The sequence below is a fragment of the Symphalangus syndactylus genome, chromosome 13 (genome assembly GCF_028878055.3).
Source record: "Symphalangus syndactylus isolate Jambi chromosome 13, NHGRI_mSymSyn1-v2.1_pri, whole genome shotgun sequence".
Lineage (NCBI taxonomy): Eukaryota > Metazoa > Chordata > Mammalia > Primates > Hylobatidae > Symphalangus > Symphalangus syndactylus.
Window position 1 is genome coordinate 105,560,030 of NC_072435.2, and position 21,943 is coordinate 105,581,972.

General features: G+C 43.8%; 1 protein-coding gene across 7 annotated transcripts in view; it reads left to right on the plus strand.

Moving 5' to 3' along the window:
• ANKRD13A (ankyrin repeat domain 13A) overlaps positions 1–21,943 on the plus strand; it is a 41,814-nt gene extending 19,871 nt beyond the window's left edge. For 2 of the 7 annotated variants that reach the window (XM_055236375.2, XM_055236372.2), the window contains exons 5-15: positions 191–334; positions 984–1,173; positions 5,797–5,863; positions 7,495–7,576; positions 9,442–9,503; positions 10,242–10,375; positions 11,212–11,369; positions 12,357–12,470; positions 16,278–16,438; positions 18,768–18,835; positions 19,862–21,943. In XM_055236375.2, the coding sequence (XP_055092350.1) occupies positions 191–334; positions 984–1,173; positions 5,797–5,863; positions 7,495–7,576; positions 9,442–9,503; positions 10,242–10,375; positions 11,212–11,369; positions 12,357–12,470; positions 16,278–16,438; positions 18,768–18,835; positions 19,862–20,057 (1,376 nt within the window). In that variant the 3' untranslated portion in view covers positions 20,058–21,943. Of the gene's footprint in view, positions 1–190; positions 335–983; positions 1,174–5,796; positions 5,864–7,494; positions 7,577–9,441; positions 9,504–10,241; positions 10,376–11,211; positions 11,370–12,356; positions 12,471–16,277; positions 16,439–18,767; positions 18,892–19,861 lie in introns of all 7 variants that reach the window. The other 5 variants (XR_008650003.2, XM_055236374.2, XM_063614469.1 and 2 more) reach the window with 5 other exon arrangements.

Below are 21,943 nucleotides of genomic sequence, written 5' to 3' on the forward strand. Positions count from 1 at the left end.
AACGGAAGGTTCATTTTTATTTTTCAAGAGTGATTTCCTGTATGGTAAATATGAGAGCCAAGAAGTCCATTGTTTGATGGTCACCATCTTGCCACTCCCCTCCTTTTATTAAATCAGAATCCTGATTTCCTGGCCTAGGTATTCTGCTTGGCCCTTGAGTTTTTCTCAGTAGTACACTTCTCTCCTCCAGTGCCCTTGGTTTCTAGAATATGCCCGAATGATGTCTGTCGCATCTGGAAAAGTGGTGCCAAACTGCGCGTCGATATCACATTGCTGGGATTTGAAAACATGAGCTGGATAAGAGGGAGGCGTAGTTTCATATTTAAGGGAGAAGGTGAGTGACTTCTCTTGTAGTAATCACTGCTCAAGCGAAATTACAGGGTGATTTTTAACCATTAAAATGCTTTCACATTCATGTGCCTTTTCTGTCTGATCCTTCCTAGGGCATGTTTTTTTGGTTATTCTTATTAATTATTCAGCTCTCCATCCCTGTCTTCGTTCTTGTCTGGCTAGTTCTCCTTCATGTGTCCTTTACCACCCAGCAGTTACCCTTGTGATGTGTCTGCTTCACTTTCCTGAGCCTTTGTGCACAGGCCTTCTGTGTGTATCTCTGTATGACCCTCCATAATCAGGCATGAGAAATGGCATTGCTCACCTAATGTTGTGCATGCATAATTTCTGTGAATTCTGTAATAATATATTTTATAAAGGACATTGATGGAATATATTGCTAATAAGAATGCAAATTATTAAAAAAATTCCGCATCTTTGGGGAAGATGGCTCAGAGCTTCCTATGTATTGTGGAAAGCTGGTCAGATAATCCCTGTGCAAATAGGTAGTCGATAATCAGTACACTGTAGGTTTTATCAGATAGCACCTGGGAGGACACACATGAAAGATGATACGTTTTAACATATGAAGCTTCCTTGTTTTTGCATCTTCCCTACTTTGCACTTAGTTATGCTTTTGTTTCCATTAATAGACAACTGGGCGGAGTTGATGGAAGTCAACCATGATGACAAAGTGGTCACCACCGAACGCTTCGACCTTTCCCAAGAAATGGAGCGCCTCACTCTGGACTTGATGAAGCCAAAAAGCAGGGAAGTTGAGCGGCGGCTCACAAGCCCTGTCATTAACACCAGCCTTGATACTAAAAATATTGCTTTTGAAAGGTACAAATTTAGACTCTAAATTTTAATGTCTAATCCCCATGCTGCCATCTTGAGTGACATGTATGTATTAATTGGAAATTATGGATGGATTGGGTTTTTTCTAATATGACATAATAAACACGAGTAGGTTTTAAGATTGATCTCTAAGCAATTGAAATTGTAGCTGACACTCGACACCATCCATCATTTTTATAGTTAAGTCTTAGAAGACTTAACCAACATGAAGAGTATGAAGAAATGTCTTCCTTTTCTTTAATGTACCCTTTCTAGTGGATTTTACTTGAATCCTGTTTTTGTCTTGGTGTTTATGGACCCACAATACTCAGTCCCAGACCACAAAGCGTGGAGTTTCTGGAGGTTAGAATTGACCCAGTACTGAGTTCAGTTGTACTGATATTGGTCAGTCAGATTCACACTTACTATATAGTTAAATGTTTGTTTGTTTGTTTAACCCACCTGTGAGGTTTAATAGTTTAGAGCAAGAATCTGGAGGGGATTCAGTTCTGTTCCAGACACATAAAGAATTCTCCAGAGAGGTCTGTGCCTTGGTTAATCCAGATGAGAACACCATCACTGGTCATGTGCCTCTGGGCCACATGGAGGGCTTGGGGGGGCCTTTGAGTAGAGGCTGTCAAAGCTGTTCACTTGTTTCTACAGTGGAGAACATACTGACCCGAGGGAGTCCTAAGAGCACTGATAGTATTTGCCTAGGATGTCACATCCAGCTTTCTGCAAGCCAAAGTAGCTTAGCCTGAGAAAATGGACACTATTATTCTGATAGTATTTGCCTAGGATGCCACATCCAGCTCTCTGCAAGCCTAAGTAGCTTACCCTGACAAAATGGACACTATTATCCTGGACTTAGGCCTTCTTTTCTCTTGATGAATATAACAACTGTCCTCTCATTATATTTTTCTTTTCTTTCTAGTATAAAATTGGTTAATAAATGTGTTTAGTCAAGCATAAAACTTGTTAAGTATCCTTTTCTTCTAATTTAGATTGAGCTGTGGAATTAGGACATCTGTTTGTAATAGAAGAAGAAACCAGTGTGTCCAGGGCTGCTGCTAGGGCAGGAGGGTGGCATCCCTGGAGGCAGGGTCAGTCCTCTTCTGCCAGCCTCCTTGCACAGGCCTGGCCAGTTGACATTCATGGTCTTTCAGAGACAGCAAAATTTAGGGACTGACTGGCTTTCCCTGGGAGGGTCTTGGAAAGACATTTCCAGGCTTCTGCATATCCCTCTGCAGACAGGGAGGGCCCCTGCAGCTTAGGGCTCTATTCGTAACCCCAGAAGGCAGAGGAGGCAGCCTTTTCTGCCACTGTTCATCCGTAGGGATGAGAGGGGGAGGAACTGAGTGCCATCAGCAGGGCTCCTAAATAACTGTGTGACTTTGGGCAAGTGGCCTCATCTCTCCAGTTTTCTTTTTCCTTAGCTGAAAGAAATAATGGAGTGAATCTGGAGATGAAGTCTCCAAAGTCTATGACTCTTAAGATGTCTTGAGAAGAGACATTGTTCCCCATATTGTTCAACAGTAGAGTTGCCAGAGTCATTGTTTGTTGAAGTGCGATTTATGAAGAAAGTGTGATGATTCCTGGCTGTTACCCCACTGAGTATAAATGGGAAATGATAGCATATTCCATTTGTACCGAGGACTAAGGCACATTTTGTATTTTTGTGCCCACAGGGTTTTCAGAGTGCTCAAGCTAACACTTTTGCAACTGACAGTGTGTAGCTGAGAGAGAATTTTTGGAAGACAGCTGCTTTGTTTTAATGGTGCTCAGAATTAAATGTGTGCTTGTCGTGCACTGAGCAAGAATTGAGCCACTCCTTAGGATTGATACCAGCTACGAAAAGAATATAGCTGCTCTTGAATGTGAGGTTTGTTGGTATAAAAAGTGGGTGAATTTACTTCTGATCAGAGGTGTGAGTATTCATTTGATTGAATTTGGAAGGTGTGGCCTTCTCTCATTTTCTTTTCTTTGTTTCTTTTCTTTCTTTTTTTTTTTTTTTTATTTTTGAGATGGAGTCTCACTCTGTCACCCAGGCAGGAGTGCAATGGCACAATCTCGGCTCACTGCAACCTCTGCCTACCGGGTTCAAGCAATTCTCCCACTTTAGCCTCCCAAGGAGCTGGGATTACAGGCACCCTCCATCATGTTCAGCTAATTTTTGTATTTTTGTAGAGGCGGGGTTTTGCCATGTTGGCCAGGCTGGTCTTGAACTCCTGGCCTCAGGTGATCCGCCTACTTTGGCCTCCCAAAGTTCTGGGATTACAGGCATGAGCTATGGCAGCCAGCCCCCTCTCTCATTTTTTGATGGTCACTTTTGTCCACTTTTTTCTAATCTGTTACTCAGAGCTTATGTGTGCAAATTAATACCCTGCCCTGATGAATTTTTGGCCTGCAGTATGTACACTGTTGGTTGCAGTTTGAATTTTTCCCCTTCTCTGAAAGATTATGCTTTGCCCACCTCAAACAACATATTCCCTGCCACCTTCAGAGTCTTTCTCCAGATTGTGTAGCAACCACCAAGACACAGTGCCTGTGAAGTGGCCTTTGGTGTGGTGGTCTCAGTGGAGACAGGCAGAGGTGAAAATGGCACGAGAGGGAAGCCAGGTGTTCTATCATCTTCGGATGCTTTTGCATGCAAAGTTATCAAGGGCCACAGAGTCATTAGGAAATTAAAATTTAAAACAGGGTATGAACATTGGGTTGAATAATTAAACTGCTTCCAAGAGTGGAAATGCTGGGCTGGGTGCGCTGGCTCACACCTGTAATCCCAGCACTTTGGGAGGCTGAGGCGGGTGGATCACGAGATCGGGAGATCGAGACCATCCTGGCTAACACGGTGAAACCCCATCTCTACTAAAAATATAAAAAATTAGCCGGACGTGGTGGCGGGCGCCTGTAGTCCCAGCTACTTGGAAGGCTGAGGCAGGAGAATGGCGTGAACCCAGGAGGCGGAGCTTTCAGTGAGCTGAGATTGCACCACTGCACTCCAGCCTGGGCGACAGTGTGAGACTCCATCTCAAAAAAGAAAAAAAAAAGAGTGGAAATGCTTAGGGCAGTAGAGGCAGGATTGCCGAAGGAGCAGAGGTAGCCCGGTGAGGAGCTTGGTGGTTCCTTGGGAGAAAAGCATAGCGCCGTCTTCCCAGCGTGCATGAAGGGTGAGGTGGAGCAGACGTAGTCATCTTTCCATCCATCAGAAGAGTCTGTGCCAGAAAACAGTGACTTCCTGTGGCAAGACATCAAGTGACTTAAGCAAACAAGGAACTGAGGATTGAAGGAAAAAGACTATCTCGATTTTCTGGTATTGATGATAAAAGGGGATTGTGGCTTATTAATCAGTTGAGTCTGGTTCCTTACCTTCTGCCCCTGTGACTGTTATCTTGTTTCTGAAGTGTAAGTTGGAGATAGCATTTGGTATAATCCTTTTAGGATTCCTCTGTTTGCATCCACAGGTTGTGGTGTCCTAATTGTAGACAACTAGTAGGAAAATGGGAGCTCTGATCCCTCCTGTTCTGATGGGCTAAAATACACGTGTAAACTCATTATACCATCTGGACTAATTTCATTGACCAAATCCCATTAGAAGAAAAGCAAACTATTTGGAAACAAAATGCAAATAACCGCATATGTTCTTTGTAACGTGGCTAACCTGCTGCCGTTCCCTGAGCTTCCTGCATGACGTCCCAACCCACTCAGTGGTCAGAGCAGAAGTCAGGCTGTTGCCCTAGCCAGGGCCAAGAGGAGCTGGGATGTGATGTCCTAGACAAAGGGTAGGGCTGGTCAGGGATCCCCTGTGAGAGGGAGCATTTCCCAGGGCAAGCTGCTTTGAAAAAGAATCAGAGCCTCCTGGCTGCTTTTGGCTCCTAAATACATTGTTTTTCAGGAATATGTTAAGTTGAATAACTGAGATTTTGGGCATATTACCAATGCTGCATCTGCCACTGGAATGCTGGGCTACTTTAAAAGGAGTTCCACAGAGATGGAATTAACAGCTGGGCTAAAAAAAATCTGTTTTTCACATCCTTTCCCCTGCTGCACCAAACCTGCCTAAACATGTGACTCACAGCCATTTTGCAGGCCTAATGGCCTCCAAGCAGCTCACCACAGTGATGAGTTTCTAGCCCACCTGCTCTTTTGTAAGGAGCAGGATGGTCTGTGCCTCATTGTTCTAAGAATTCCTCGATTGAGATGTGGCTACTTGTGGAGATCCCACCACTGACATCCATGTCCCCAGTTAAGATGACCCACATAAATACTCTGACCTGGTTACCACCTCGTGGCGAGCCCTTGGATGCTGGTCATCTTCAGTCACTTCTTTGGGACTGCTGTCCAATAAATGTCACCAGCTTTGTCCTCAATGCCGGCAGTTTTGTAAAGAAGCCAAGATTGGAGGCTTTCTATGCCTGGGGTGAGGCAAATTGATTAATAACTGGGAGGAGGGTGGAGGGTGCATAAGCCATCTGTCATTGCTAACCGCCTTCTGTGTACAATAGGACCATGATTTCCAAGTGTCCTTCACTAACTTAAGCTGGGGGGAAAAAAACTATAAAGGCTACAGATATAAATCTGAATGGCATATTGTACATGTAGAAATTTGTGGTGTTCACTTTTTATCAGAACTAAATCCGGATTCTGGGGCTGGAGGACAGATAAAGCAGAAGTTGTTAATGGTTACGAAGCAAAGGTAAAAGGAAACTCTTAAAATAAGATTTAATATAGCTATTTAGCTTCTGTGCAAATGAGGAATCTGTTCCCATTTTTTTCATGCATCTGTGCCATGGAGATGCTCTGGGGAATGAGAACTGTCTGATGTGTCTCTCACTTGGATTTTTGATTTTGTCTTATCTGACTTTCAGAAAATGGGATAGCATGCCCTGAGGAGGTCTGTAGCTATGCTAAAGAGAAGCAATATTGTAGAGAAATGAGTACAGGTACCAGTTGTTCTAGTAGGAATGACAAGCTAGTCATTCCCTTAATTATTTAAAAGAAAAAAAAAAGGAAGAGGAAGGATTAGACTTCACATGTGTTCAAATGTTGTGTAGTAGCTTTTGACTCTCTTTTTTGTTAAATCAGCTTAATTGTAATCAGCAGGCTCACAGCCCATTTGTATGACATCAGTGCATTTAAAACATAGTTGTAATAGTGGAGACGATTGTTGATCCAGTCATCTGGCATTTTGTCAGCTGAAAAGCTGTTTCCTGGCCTTTCAGTCCCGCAGTACAGCAGGGATTGATGGCTTTTGGTGATGGAGCCCAGTGCTGCAGGGTCCTCTAGTGGCCTCTGAGTGAGCAAAGAAAGGCTTACGTCATGCTCAGCAAGATACGTTTAGAAGCACTTGTCCTAGTGCTGAGTGTGTTTTCTGCAGCTTTGAATGTTGGGGCTCCTCACGTGGCATATAGAGAGAATTCTGTGTTAACTGATATGTTTGATTTTCTAGACCACCATATTCCCCAGTTATCCTTGATAACAGAGCATTTGCTCTGGCAGTTACAATAATTTTTGTCATTGCATGGAATGCCTTTTAAATAGTGACTTGCTGGTTTTCTCTAAAGCTCATAAGTCTATAGAGAACCTTGTGTTCTTACCTTTCTCTTCTGCCCAGCAGATGGCTGTCTGAGTCATACTAGTATTACAAGACTACCAGCAGAGGCTGGGTGTGGTGGCTCATGCCTGTAATCCCAGCACTTTGGGAGGCCCAAGTAGGCAGATCACTTGAGGCCAGGATTTTGAGACCAGCCTGGCCAACATGGTGAAACCCCGTCTCTACTAAAAATACAAAAAATTAACCAGTCATGGTAGCACACGCCTGTAATCCCAGCTACTCTGGAGGCTGAGGCACGAGAATCGGTTGAACCCAGGAAGCGGAGGCTGCAGTGATCGGAGATCACGCCACTGCACTCCAGCCTGGGCAACAGAGGGAGACTCTGTCTCAAAAAAAAAAAAAAAATTACCAACAGAAGTACAGGATCCTGGTTTGGGTACCTTAGTTTAAATAGAAACCCAGGTGGAAACCTAGATTGCAGGGCATTTGTTTGAGACTATTTAGCTACAGCAGGGCAAGCAGGAAGATGCAGCCTGTCACTGCCAACTCCTTGGTATTAAAACTGTCAAACATGGGAGGTAACTGCTGATGCATTTTTCAGTTGATAGTTTATATACTTTCTCTGAAGGATCCTAATGATAGTTAACCATTTCTCATTTTTATTTTGCTGGATTGTTTTCTGTTTTTTTGCTTCAGCATTCTTGCTTTTGCTGTGCTTACTTTTGGAGTTTTGATTCCCTGTGTCACTATTTTCTTTCGCATACACCTCTCAGGTTTACACAGTAAACAATGTGAATGTGATCACCAAAATACGCACAGAACATCTGACCGAGGAGGAAAAAAAGAGATATAAAGGTAATCACCACCACCCTTCCACCTCTTGTTTTGTTGTTATTTTTTAAGCCTAGAGGGAACTCTTTGTTGGCTCTGTTAAGTTTAGGGTTAATGTGATTGGGATGTGTTAAACCTAACCCTAACTTCTTCTCTTTTTTTTTTTTTTTTTTTGAGGCAAAGTCTCGCCCTGTCACCCAGGCTGGAGTGCAGTGGCACGACCTTGGCTCACTGCAACCTCTGTCTCCCAGGTTCAAGTGATTCTTCTGCCTCAGCCTCCTGAGTAGCTGGGATTACAGGCACCCGCCACCACGTCCGGCTAATTTTTTGTATTTTCTGTAGAGATGGGGTTTCACCATGTTGGCCAGGCTGGTCTCGAACTCCTGACATCAGGTGATCCTCACCCACCTCGGCCTCCCAAAGTGTTGAGATTACAGGCGTGAGCCACCGTGCCTGGCCCCTAACTTCTTTTTTATAAAAATTTCTGGCCAGTCACCGTGGCTCATGCTTGTAATCCCAACACTTTGGGAGGCCAATGTGGGAGAATCACCTGGGGTCGGGAGTTCAAGACCAGCCTGACCAACATGGAGAAACCCCATCTCTACTAAAAAATATATAAAATTAGCTGGGTGTGGTGGCCCATGCCTATAATTCCAGCTACTCAGGAGGCTGAGGCAGAAGAATCACTTGAACCTGGCAGGCGGAGGTTTTGGTGAGCCGAGATTGTGCCATTGCACTCCAGCCTGGGCAACAAGAGTGAAACTCCATCTCAAAAAAAAAAAAAAAAAAATTTCCTGGCTGAGCACAGTGGCTCACACCTGTAATCCCAACACTTTGGGAGGCCAAGGTGGGCAGATCACTTGAGCCCAGGAGTTTGAGGCCAGTCTGGCCAATATGGTGAAACCCTATTTCTACTAAAAATACAAAAATTAACCGGGCGTGGTGGCGCACTCCTGTAGTCTCAGCTACTGGGGAGGCTGAGGCAGGAAAATCACTTGAACCCCAGAGGTGGAGGTTGCTGTGAGCCAAGATTGTCCCACTGCACTCCAGCCTGGGTGACAGAGCTAGACTCCATCTCAGAAAAAAGAAAAAGGAAAGAAAATTTCCTTAGTCTGACTCATTCTTGGAGGTGTTTCCCCATAGTTGGCCTCAGCTGTAATTAAAGCTATTCGTGAGGGCTTGTTTATGTGTTATCAAGAACAATTGTTGAATTCAGCCAAAAAAGGAGATAAGGACATTTGAGAATATTTATCATTGGAATGAGTGATTTAGTCCAAACTATTGTGATGAAAGATTTAGACAGAACTTGGAGTCGTAGCAAAAACATTGCATGTGGTTGCCACATCCCAGCCCCACCAGTTCTATGGCCTTGTGAAATTACTTCTGCTCTGTGCCTTAGTTCCTCAGCAGTGAAATGCAGGTGATACCCAACCTTCCTTAGAGTTATTGAGAGAATTAGATGAGTTACGACGTGGAAGCCTTTAGAATGGCACCTGCAGTATGCGGTAAGCACGTAGTAATTGTTCACCAGCACCACCACCACCATTGCCATTACTCCACTTTGACAGATGAGGGAACTGAGGCCCAGAACACATGCGTAGCAAGTGGCCAAGGTGGGGTTGGAATCTAGGTCTGGCTCACTCCAAAATCCAGACTCTTCCCATTATTCTGCTTTAGTTCTTACAACTGTTTATCTAGTTTAGAGATCCTCATGAAAAGCACCCTATAAAGGATAAATTAGTTTATGGTTATTGTGAATGAGTTGATCAGCCAATCTGTAATTGCATTTCCTAATGAGGTAGCTTGGACCAGAAACTTTAATGAAGATCTTTTTTTTATAGCCACAAGTGAGATATAATATTAGACTTTAAACTTCCCCCCCTCTTTAGCAGATAGGAACCCGCTGGAATCTTTGCTGGGAACTGTGGAACATCAGTTTGGTGCACAAGGGGTAAGTTGAAGCAATGAGCTTTCATTGCAGTTAGATGAAAGGAAACAACTTGTCTGTGTCTGGGATGGCATTTACTGGATCCTGAACAGCTCACTCTTTGTAAAGGCCAAAGATACCCCCAAGCTGGAATTTGAGATACTCTTTTGGAAGAGAATTAGATGAGTGACTCTTTGAAAGTAAATAAGGATTTTAGAGGTGGGGCAGTGATTATAGAAATCAGGTGCTTTCCCTCATCCATTATAAACGAGGGGCCTCTATAGAAATGGAACTTAAAAAGGATTCAGGACTTTATATTGCAACAGAGCACCTTAACAAATATTTTCTTACTTGATGCTCACAGTAACTATATGAACTTGGTACAGTGGATGTCCCTGTGGGTCAGAAAAATGAAATTACCTTTCCACTGTCAAAGCTAGACAGGGAAACAGCTAGAACTTCAACTCCAAGTCTTCCAAGTCTCATGCACTTTCAGATATTTCTTTCTTTTTTTCTTTGCTATAATCAGGAGATAAAAATGTAAAGGAGAGTAGAGCAATACTTTAAAATGAAGAAATCCATTAGACTTCCCGTGTAGTTTGGTGATACCCTCATAGATTTTCTTGTTCCATGCAAAAAAGTTAGTGAATAGAACTTCCCGGTCTTTAACTGGTTAATACGTCCACCTCAGACACTGAGTGCCACAGGCCTTCACTTGTGAACATCATTTGGCATTTCTGACTCTCTTGAGTTCTGGCTCAGCAGGACCTCACCACGGAATGTGCTACTGCAAACAACCCCACAGCCATCACGCCTGACGAGTACTTCAATGAAGAGTTTGATCTGAAAGACAGGGACATTGGAAGGCCGAAAGAGCTGACGATTAGAACACAGAAGTAAGAGAGGTTCAGCTGCCATTTTCAACCTATGTATGTTTCAGAAATTGTGCTGTTTTATGGTGTTATGTTGGATCATTCCACTGCCCTCCCCCACACCCTTTTTTTTTTTTGAGACGGAGTCTCACTGTGTTGCCTAGGCTGGAGTGCAGTGGCACGAACTCGGCTCACTGCAACCTCTGCTTCCCAGGTTCAAGCAATTCTCCTGCCTCACTCTCCTGAGTAGCTGGGACTACAGGCGCGTGCCACCATGCCCAGCTAATTTTTGTATTTTTAGTAGAGACAGGGTTTCACCACATTGGTCAGGCTGGTCTCGAACTCCTGACCTCGTGATCCGCCCGCCTGGGCCTCCCAAACTACTGGGATTACAGGCATGAGCCACCGTGCCCAGCCTCCTCTGCCCCTTTTTATAAAAAATAATTTTAAAATTACTTTGCCATGAAAGCTAACAGTAGATTGTCCATGTTATTAGCTCTTTTCCAAATAGAATCTAGATTGGATGTAAGAATTCCTTTTTTTTTTTTTATTGCTAACCAGCTTCAGCTGATCAAGTTGAAATGAAACTGTTCCACCCGCTATCATTTCTTCATGCTTGCTGTCATTTAAAGCTTTGATCGTGGTGGTTGTCACGCAGGTCGCTTGCCTTTATTGCCAGATTTTAGGGTGATGTGAATTCCTTTCGGCCCTAGACATTTGACCTTTAATAGGTCTGAATTAAGAGATGACTGGGCAGAGTGTGGAGTAAGGCTGCTGTTGTCTAGCCTACTGCATAGCAGTAATCTCCTTTTCCCATCTGGTGGAGATGACCTCAGTCTTTTCTTGGTTGAATTCTGCAGGTTTAAAGCAATGCTGTGGATGTGTGAAGAGTTTCCCCTCTCTCTGGTGGAGCAGGTCATTCCTATCATTGACTTAATGGCTCGAACGAGTGCTCATTTTGCAAGACTGAGAGATTTCATCAAATTGGAATTCCCACCTGGATTTCCTGTCAAAATAGGTACTGATAAATAAACTTCGGCAACACTTGGAGGTTCTGCCCATGTTTGTGGGTGGCAGGATGCTTCAGAGAATTGGAGTGCTTTAGGTCAAAGTAGCTTATAGACATAATGGAGGTCAGAGTTCTGTGGTTTGATTTAAAGAAGTGTTATGATTGGTGGTTCATTTTGCGTATCAAAGTCAAGAGATCTCCAACCATCATTTCTATTTGCAAATGGTGCTGACAGATATAAAAAGGCATAAAAACATGACACAGTCATTGTTTTAATGTCAAATCTTAATTCAGTGAGACTTCAAATTAGATAATTATTTGAGGAAGATAGTTGACACCAAGATCCTTTGATATGTAAATGTGATCTACGTCCCAAGCTAGTATGCATAATGCTATATATGTATATATCATACATACTACTCATGAAGAGTATTAATTTTGGATAGTTGTATGTTCATGACACTTGAACCCTGGCTTGATCACTTACTCACTGTGATCTAGGAGAAAATACATAACTCGTTTTCTCTTGTTTTTTTGAGATGGAGTCTCGCTCTGTTGCCCAGGCTGGAATGAAGTGGCATGATCTTGGCTCACTGCAACCTCCACCTCCTGGGTTCAAGCGATTTTCCTGCCTCAGCCTCCTACGAAGCTGGGATTATAGGCATGCACCACCACGCCCAGCTAATTTTTGTATTTTTAGTAGAGATGGGGTTTTATCATGTTGGTCAGGGTGGTCTTGAACTCCTGACCTCAGGTGATCAGCCTGCCTCGGCCTCCCAAAGTGCTGGGATTTCAGGTGTGAGCCACCGTGCCTGACCGAAAATACATAACTCTCAATCTTGGTTTTTCCATCTGTGTATTGGGAAGGGTTGTTATGAGGCTTAAATAAAATTATACTTATCAAAGTACTTGGCATAGTAAGCACTTAGTAAATGCTAACTATTATTGTTATTCTCAGTAAAGTTTACTTATAAAAGTTTTTATTTTGTTTGTTAGAAATTCCCTTGTTTCATGTCTTAAATGCACGGATTACATTTGGAAACGTTAATGGCTGTAGCACTGCCGAAGAATCTGTATCTCAAAATGTGGAAGGGACCCAGGCTGATTCAGGTAAAAAAATAAATAAATAAAAAGTTTAGTTTTGTTATTTAAAAAAAAATTTGTGGCCGGGTGTGGTGGCTTATGCCTGTAATCCCAGCACTTTGGGAGGCCGAGGTGGGCGGATCACCTGAGGTCGGGAGTTTGAGACCAGCCTGACCAACATGGAGGAACCCCGTCTCTACTAATAATACAAAAATTAGCCGGATGTGGTGGCACAAGCCTGTAATCCCAGCTACTCGGGAGGCTGAGGCAGGAGAATCGCTTGAACTGGGGGAGAGGCAGGGGGACAGAGGTTGCTGTGAGCTGAGATTGTACCATTGCACTCCAGCCTGGGCAACAAGAGCAAAACTACATCTCAAAAAAAAAAAAAAATTATAATCCAGTCATTATATTCATAATTCACTCTGAAGCTGGTGTATCTGAGGGAGTAGATGTCTGTGTTGGATGAAAGAAAATTTCAGATTTAGTTTAGATTAAGAAAAAAAAACTTGTAGAATATATATGATCCTAGTTATATTAAAAAGACAGGATGTTCTTAAAAATCAGCTTTATTGAGGTGTAATGTACATACAATAAAATGCTCTCATTTTAAGTGTGACGGTTCAATGCATTTTTTTTTTTTTCTCAAATACAGAGTCTCACTCTGTCACCTAGGCTGGCATGCAGTGGCACAATCTCTGCTCACTGCAGCCTCTGCCTCCTAGGCTCAAGTGATTTTCTTGCCTAGTCTCCCAAGTAGCTGAGAATACAGGCGTGTGCCACCATGCCTGGCTGATTTTTGTATTTTTATTAGAGACTGGGTTTCACCGTGTTGGCTAGGCTGGTCTGGAACTCCTGACCTCAAGTGATCCACCCACCTTGGCCTCCCAAAGTGCTGGTGTGAGCCACCATACCCAGCCACATTTTGACAAAGGTATGCATCTGTGTAACCACCACCACAGTCAAGATAGACAGTATTTCCATATGCCCCCAAATTTCCTCACGCTCTTTTGCCATCAATACAATTCATGATTTTAGATGCAATTGTAAATGGACTTATTTTCTTAATTTAATTTCCAGTTACTAGTATATAGAAATATAATTGCGTTTTGTATTTTGACCTTGAATCTTTTTTAAAAATGTTTTAATCTTTTTTTTTCTTGCACAATTGCATGGCCAGGATTGACCTTGTTTATCTTGTAACATGGCTGAATTTACTTGTCTTACACTTTTTTTGTAGATTTCTTAGAATTTCTTACATATATGGTCATGTTGTCTATTAATAAAGAAAATTTTACTTTTTCCTTTCTAATCTTTAAGCTCTTCATTTCTTTTTCTTGACTTATTGGACTGGCTAGGACATCTAGTACAATGTTGAGTAAGAGTGGTAGGAATGGCTGTCCTTGTCTTGTTCCTGGTTCTAGGGGAGGAAGGATTGTTGTGCCATTAGGTATGATGTTAGCTGTGTAGGTTTTTTGTAAATGTCCCTTATTAGTTGGAGGACATTATTCTCTTATATCTCTAGTTTGCTGAGAGTTATTACCATTTTTAAGTATTGATTTTTGTGAGATGCGTTTTCTGCAACTATTGTGATGGTCCTGTGTTTCTCCCCTGTAGTCTACCAGTAGGAGGAATCAAAAGATAGCATTTTAATGTATATAAATTAAGACTTCAAATAAAAACAATTGAACTCGACAGTAATATACAACTTTACGTTCCCATATAGCAATAAAGTTGGGTGATATGTGTTCATGAGGTTGTGCAGCTAAGGAACACTCGTGTACTCTTGGCAGGAAGAGGAGATTGGTATAGTTCCTTGAATAAAACATTCGGCATTACTGTGTAAACTGAAGATGTGTATGACCTAGCAATTCCTAGATGTGTACCCTAAAGAAAGTTATGCACATGAGCATCTGGAGACCCCAGTACTGAGCAGCAGCATCCATTCATAACAGCAGAAACCTGGAAAAGACCCAAATGTCCTGAGATGGTAGAGTGCGCTATTGTGCTCTATTAATACAACAGAATAACATATAGTATTGAAAATAAAAATTTATAGCTATGTGCATCAAAACTGTTGAATTTCAAAAGCATAATGTTGAATGAAGAAAATCCAATTTGAAGAATAAATTCCACATGATTCCATTTATGTCGAGTTCACAAACAGGCTAATACAAACTATTAGAATAATATACATGTGGCAAACTCCAGAGAAGAGCTAGGCAGTGTAAACAACTATTCTGAATTATGTATTTACCTCTGGAGAGGAAGAAGGGAATATTGTTAACAAGGGATGTGCCTGTGGTATGGTATTGATAGTGTTTTTTCTTTTCTTTTTTTTTTTTTTTTTTTGAGACGGAGTCTTACTCTGTCACCCAGGCTGGAGTGCAGTGGTGCGATCTCGGCTCACTGCAAGCTCCGCCTCCCGGGTTCACGCCATTCTTCTGCCTCAGCCTCCCGAGTAGCTGGGACTACAGGTGCCCGCCACCATGCCTGGCTAATTTTTTTTTTTAATATTTTTAGTAGAGACGGGGTTTCACCATGTTAGCCAGGATGGTCTCGATCTCCTGACCTCGTGATCTGCCTGCCTCAGCCTCCCAAAGTGCTGGGACTACAGGCGTGAGCCATCGCGCCCGGCAGTTATTGATAGTGTTCTGTGTCTTAGGCTAGGTGAAGGGCACACAGGCATGTTTTATTATTATCATTTTTAAGTGTTCAGATATTTTATATATACCATCTTTTATATATTTACCATATATCTTCCTGCTAAAGGAAGAAACACATTGGTGTGACTGTGCGTATGTGTTTAGGGGGAGAAATCTGCGCTTTTCATTTTATAGTTTTGTGTATTTTTTTATGACTGTGTTCGTTGTTTCCACTAAAATCAAGGAAAAAGAAAAGGCCAGGCGCGGTGGCTCACGCCTTAATCCCAGCACTTTGGGAGGCCAACGCAGGTGGATCACCTGAGGTCAGGAGTTCAAGACCAGCCTGGCCAACATGCTCAAACTCCATCACTACTAGAAATACAAAAAATTGGCTGGTGCGGTGGCTCACGCCTGTAATCCCAGCACTTTGGGAGGCCGAGGCAGGTGGATCACGAGGTCAGGAGATCGAGACCACCCTGGCTAACACGGTGAAACCCCATCTCTACTAAAAATACAAAAAATTAGCCGGGCAAGGTGGCGGGCGCCTGCAGTCCCAGCTACGTGGGAGGCTGAGGCAGGAGAATGGCGTGAACCCCGGGGGGCGGAGCCTGCAGTGAGCCGAGATCATGCCACTGCACTCCAGCCTGGGCAACAGCGAGACTCCGTCTCAAAAAAATAAATAAATAAATAAATAAAAATAAATAAAAAAGAAAAAAGCTGTATTCTGTCCCTTTTTTCTGTCATGCTTCCTCAGAATCTCTCATATAATAGTAAGCCTTGATTATTATAATTTTGAGCCTTTCTTTTTTTTTTTTTTTTTTTTTTTTGAGACGGAGTCTCGCTCTGTCACCCAGGCTGGAGTGCGGTGGCGCGATCTCGGCTCACTGCAAGCTCCGCCTCCCAGGTTCACGCCATTCTCCTGCCTCAGCTTCTCCGAGTAGCTGGGACTACAGGCGCCCGCCACCACGCCCGGCTAATTTTTTGTATTTTTAGTAGAGACGGGGTTTCACCATGGTCTCGATCTCCTGACCTCGTGATCCGCCCGCCTCGGCCTCCCAAAGTGCTGGGATTACAAGCGTGAGCCACCGCACCCGGCCTCTTTTTTTTTTTTCTAATGTAAAACATTTTTGCAAAAAGTTGGAGTGGAAATGTAATGAACTCAGATACTGGATGGTTGCCTTTTGTGTTTCAGCTTCCCACATCACAAACTTTGAGGTTGATCAATCTGTGTTTGAAATTCCCGAATCTTACTATGTTCAAGACAATGGCAGAAATGTGCATTTGCAAGATGAAGATTATGAGATAATGCAGTTTGCCATCCAGCAAAGTCTGCTGGAGTCCAGCAGGAGCCAGGTGTGTTTATCAGAATATTCTAATGGCAGGGCGTGGGTGGTCTTACCCTCTGGGTTAGCCTCAGTGTTTGGCTGATTTGAAAGATTTATTCTAAATATCAAGTTTGACACATTCATGGTATTTGCATAGGTTATACTTTGTGCATCTGGTCTTCTTACAAAAGCTTGTTATGTAAGAGACCATCTACATAATCCCAGTCAGCACCATTCACAAGATGTCTTCAGGCAGACTTTCCTTTTCCTCATATTCACGCACATAGCTTGTAATTCTGTACTTTTCAAGATGTCCTTCATCATTTTCTAGCACTGAAGCAGTAAATTACTGCTGAATCACATCATCATATTTTTCCTGAAGAATTACCTGTGTGTCAGTAGTCTCGGATCAAAGCAGTGAAGTGGATTTGAATCCCACTCCCTCCACAAAGGGTACCATCTCCCTAAACTCTCTCTGGGTCTCTAGTGAAACAGAAAATGGAGGACGGGACAGACCTGTGTAAGCAGTAGGCTTTGTGTGTGTGTGTGACTCTATGTTGCCCAAGTTGGAGTGCAGTGGCTGTTCGCCGGCATGATCATATTGCACCCTCAAACTCCGGGGTTCAAGAGATCCTCCCACCTCAGCCTCCCAAGTAGCTGGGACTAAAGTCATGCACCACTGCGCCCAGTAGAACAGTTGCCTTTTATCGTCGTATGTGGTTCTCCCTCCATGCCTCACCTACCTGGGACAGTCCAAGGCTTGAGGTCCTCCTCCCCTAACATCAACTTCTTCCATCTCCTTCCTTCTGTGGCTCCTGGCTCTACTAGGGTAGGGTCTGGTCTGCCTCCAGCACCCTCTGGTGTGTCCTGGGTTCCTGCAGTCCATTTATTTGTTACTTGGCTTTTTCTTCCATTCTTCATTCAGATATTTGCAGAGTACCTTCTTTGTGCCAGGCTGTGCCAGGTGCTGGGAATTCGCTGGGAATTCTCTGGGAAGCAGCCCCTGCCCTCACAGGGCTGCTGCTTTGAGAACAGTGCTCACACTCCAGCATCCTCACTGGTTCAAGTTTATGGCTTTCTGGTTCTATTCCTGAGTCTTAGTGCTTGTGTAATGTGAGTCTATCTCCTCCACTTCCCCCTGCCACCACCATGGCCCCATTCCCAGACCCATTCAGTTTTCCGAGCCAGACCCCAAAGCAAGCATGTTCCCTTTGGGAGGCATCCTGGGAGAAGACCCCTGGACATCACCATCAGCCTGGTATGCTTTTCCTTTCCCTATGTAAGTGAGCTTAGCTCCCCCTGCCAGCTCCCAAGTAGCTTCATAAACCTTGTTGACCATAAGTTTTAACAAGGGGAGTAGCCAAAGTCAAAGACTACCAATATTGAATTGTGTCTTCTAATCTTGCCCTAGAATTACTGGCTGGGTGCAGTGGCTCATGCCTATAATCTCAGCACTTTGGGAAGCCAAGGTGGGAGGACTGATTGAGCCCAGGAGTCTGAGACCAGCCTGGGCAACATAGTGAGATCCTATCTCTACCAATTTTTTTTTTTTTTTTAAGTTTTTGAGGCAGAGTCTCACTCTTTTGCTCAGGCTGCAGTGCAGGGGCACAATATTGGCTCACTGCAGCCTCTGCCTCCCAGGTTCAAGTGATTCTCATGCCTCACCGTCCCGAGTAGCTGGGATTACAGGTGCGCACCACCAGACCCAGCTAATTTTTGTATTTTTAGTAGAGACGGGGTTTCACCATGTTTTCCAGGCTGATCTCAAACTCTAGACCTCAAGTGATCCACCAGCTTTGGCCTCCCAAAGTGCTGGGATTAGAGGTGTGAGCCACCATGCCTAGCCTCTACCAAAAATTTTTAAAAGCCAAGTATGGTGGTGTGCACCTGTATTCCCGACTAGTCAGGAGGCTGAGGTGGGAGGATTTCTTGTGCCTGGGGGTCAAGGCTGCAGTGAGCTACGATCACATCACTACCCTTGAGCCTGGACAACAGAGTGCAACCCTGTCTCTAAAAAAACAAAAACCTGCTTTGGTTGCTTGAACTTTGCCCAAGGTCAGCTGTGTTTTTGTGTTTCCTTGTGTATGTCTTCCACATGGGTTAGCTGTATTTAAGAGATTGATTTTGTACAAAGGATGAGAAGGTTGTGGCTGTGAGTTAGGCTGTGGCATGTTACTCCCTACCACTTAGGTGTTGTTTTTGAGGTAACCCAAGTCCCTGTTAGGTTTTCACACAGCACTATTGATAATGGTCATGAAAAGACTTTTAATTTGGTTCTTGCTGCCATCGTTTCCTTACCAGAATGGCACCAATTTCTCCTAAGATGTATTCATGTCTATCACATTTGTCTTTGCCAGGAACTTTCAGGACCAGCTTCGAATGGAGGGATCAGCCAGACAAACACCTATGATGCCCAGTATGAGAGGTGATTGCCTGACGTGACTCTGGAATAAACCAGGGTGGACACAGGCCTGGACACAGGCGAGCAGACGCGTGGCACTGTGCATTTGGTCCCCAGGCAGATGCATGGTGCCACATACTGGCAGGAAAGACTAGAAAAAGTAGCCTGGGAGCGGTGGCTCACGCCTGTAATCCCAGCATTTTGGGAGGCCGAGGCGGGCAGATCACGAGGTCAGGAGATTGAGACCATCCTGGCTAACACGGTGAAACCCTGTCTCTACTAAAAAAAAACACAAAAAATTAGCTGGGCATGGTGGCGGGCACCTGTAGTCTCAGCTACTAGGGAGGCTGAGGCAGGAGAATGGCGAACCCAGGAGGCGGAGCTTGCAGTGAGCCGAGATAGCGTCACTCTCCAGCCTGGGCGACAGAGCAAGACTCCGTCTCAAAAAAAAAAAAAAGACTAAAGTGTTGGCTCTCTTGCTTCCTCTTGTGGCAGTTACTTATAATAACTCTAGACTCTTGATATCAAGTTTCCAGGAATGGGTGATAGAATTGCTGACTGGTTCACAGGTCAGTGCCATTGGGGGAAAGGTACTGAGTCAGTTTTTTCTGATTGGTTTGATCTTCTATGAATGATGTATGATCACAGGGCCTAGATGTCCTCAGTGGGAAGTTTATATAATTGTAAAGATAAGGAAGTTTGGAGGAACAGCTCCAGAGATTACAGGAAAAACTGCAAGGATTCATTTTACGAAGACTTAAGGTGTCTATGAGAGTCTGTTGATGAAGAACCTGAGTTTTGCTTTAAAACAGATCCAAGTTCAATTCCCAGCTCTATCACTTACTGGTTGGGTGGTCTTGGGCAGGAGTGTGGGGTTTCTCACCCACATACAGCACCTACACCGCCAGTTATGTGGGATTAAATGGCATCATGCATATTAAATGCCTGGCACAGTGTGCCCTTGGTAAGCGGTTAAGAAATGTAGTTACTGCTGCCACCATGATGATGAAATAGTAGTGACTCTCCCTTTTTATCTGTTTTCCAACCCAGGGCCATCCAGGAGAGCCTCCTCACCAGCACAGAAGGCCTGTGCCCCAGCGCCCTGAGCGAGACAAGCCGTTTTGATAATGACTTGCAGCTGGCCATGGAGCTCTCTGCCAAAGAGCTGGAGGAATGGGAGCTCCGGCTCCAGGAGGAAGAGGCTGAGCTCCAGCAAGTCTTACAGCTGTCACTCACTGACAAATAGACCTTTCGGCCTGTGAGCCTCTGCACAAAGCAGAGGCTGTGGGCTGTCACAGATGCTGTGTCAACCAGGGCCCCAGGGCTGAGGGCCTGCACCTTGCGTGCGTGCAGCAGGCAACAGCTGCCCCTTCTTTATGCAGAGGTGCAGAACCAGGGACTCCTGGGCCCATCCAGGCCACTCCCAGGGGTGGAGAAGGGACCAGGGATTGCAGGCCCCATCTCCAGGCTAAGGGGAGGAGAGCATCATCACTTTCCATCAGCTGTATTGGCTTGCAGGTCACATTTTTACTACCAGCTTTAGACAAAACCCCAATCCCCACAGGTTTGTAGATAAATTTTTATCAAGGAGTGATAACAAGACAAGTTATTGCAGAGTCAGGGTGCTTTTATATATGAGAGCAGCAGCCACCTCTATAAAGTGTGGTCTATGAGAATTGGAGACACTTCTTTACTGTTCACCAAAGAAATGGGTAATCTGTGTTGATCTCCTTATTTTTACCTTTTTACAGGGTTTCTAGGACATTGTCATTATTCTTCCTCCATCTCTATCTGATTCCGTTCCTTCCACACCCAGCTAAAGTTAGAGGAGATACATATAGAATCTATTTTAGATTATTGTTAGCTATTTGCATCAAATTAAGATACACAAATGGCCATGGATGTTGCCTTAGCCTTAAACATTACTAATAGTTTGACATCACCTCACTGCACGCATCGAAGGATCTGATTTGAATTTGTAAAGGCAATTCTTTTGAGAGCAGGATTCTCCAGGCTAAATCAAAGGCAGCTAATCCTGTCCCTGAAGGAGCAGCTAGGGGAACCTGAGGCTTGTTCTTGAAGTGGGCAAGCTGGCCAAAATATTGGAACACACAGAACAAAACCAGGTGTGTTCTACACCTGCACGAGTGAAGGATTTCCACATAGACACCTAGGAAAAGCCCACTGCATGCCCTAGACTCACTCCAGAGGAAGGATGGATTTGCAACCAGAAAGGAAGCTGAAAACCACGGAGCTCCATGGCTGTTCATTCAAAAGGGAAAATGATGATTCCACGTTGCTTTTTAGAGTTCAAATCAGCATCTTTCTAGATAAATCTATTTTTTAACAATATTTTTATTATTTGTAAAAGATAAAAACAACTCCCATCAGTAGCAATACAAGGTTATACATTTTAACCAGATTTTCTCAGGCCTTTTTTGGATACCTTTAGTAGTTAACTCTCTTGTCAAACCCTCCTGTAAATAACCATCGCACAACATACAGAACCCTGGGGAATACAGCCAAGGGCACTGCTCACTGTGGCCCGCGTATTCATTCCCACAGGCTGCACTGAAATAACCTGGTAAACAATACCCTCCTCCATTTTGCATCTGTTTCCTCTGTTGTGCTTCTTTGGGGATAGGAAGAGAAACATCATAACTACTGTTCAAGGTAACGTCTGTATCATACAGTTAGTGTTGCCAGTGAAACGTTCCCAGATACAAAGAATTGTGCTTTTAATTCCATTTCACCATCTGCTTTTTTTTTTTTTTTCTTTTTTGTCATTGTCTGACCAAAATTCCTTCTCTGCACACGAGGCCAGTATAGGCAATGTCACATTTGTTTCAAATATGCAGTGTGGCATTTTGTTTACTTTGCGTTTACTGTGAGCAAAGATACTTCTTGGAATGGCTGCAGTGAGGCTGTGTCATTGGCTCACAAAGGTGACTCATAGGTAATTTCTGTGTTTGCATTCCACTGCTCTGCTCCCTAAGGTCCTTGACTTTCTCCCCAGGAACTCACTTAAAAAGGGACTGAGCATTGTGTCAACCTGTTGCAGCGTTTTTCATATATGTGTTCACTCTAAAAATGCAAATAAAGACTGCTTCCTTAGAGGGTGCTCATATAATA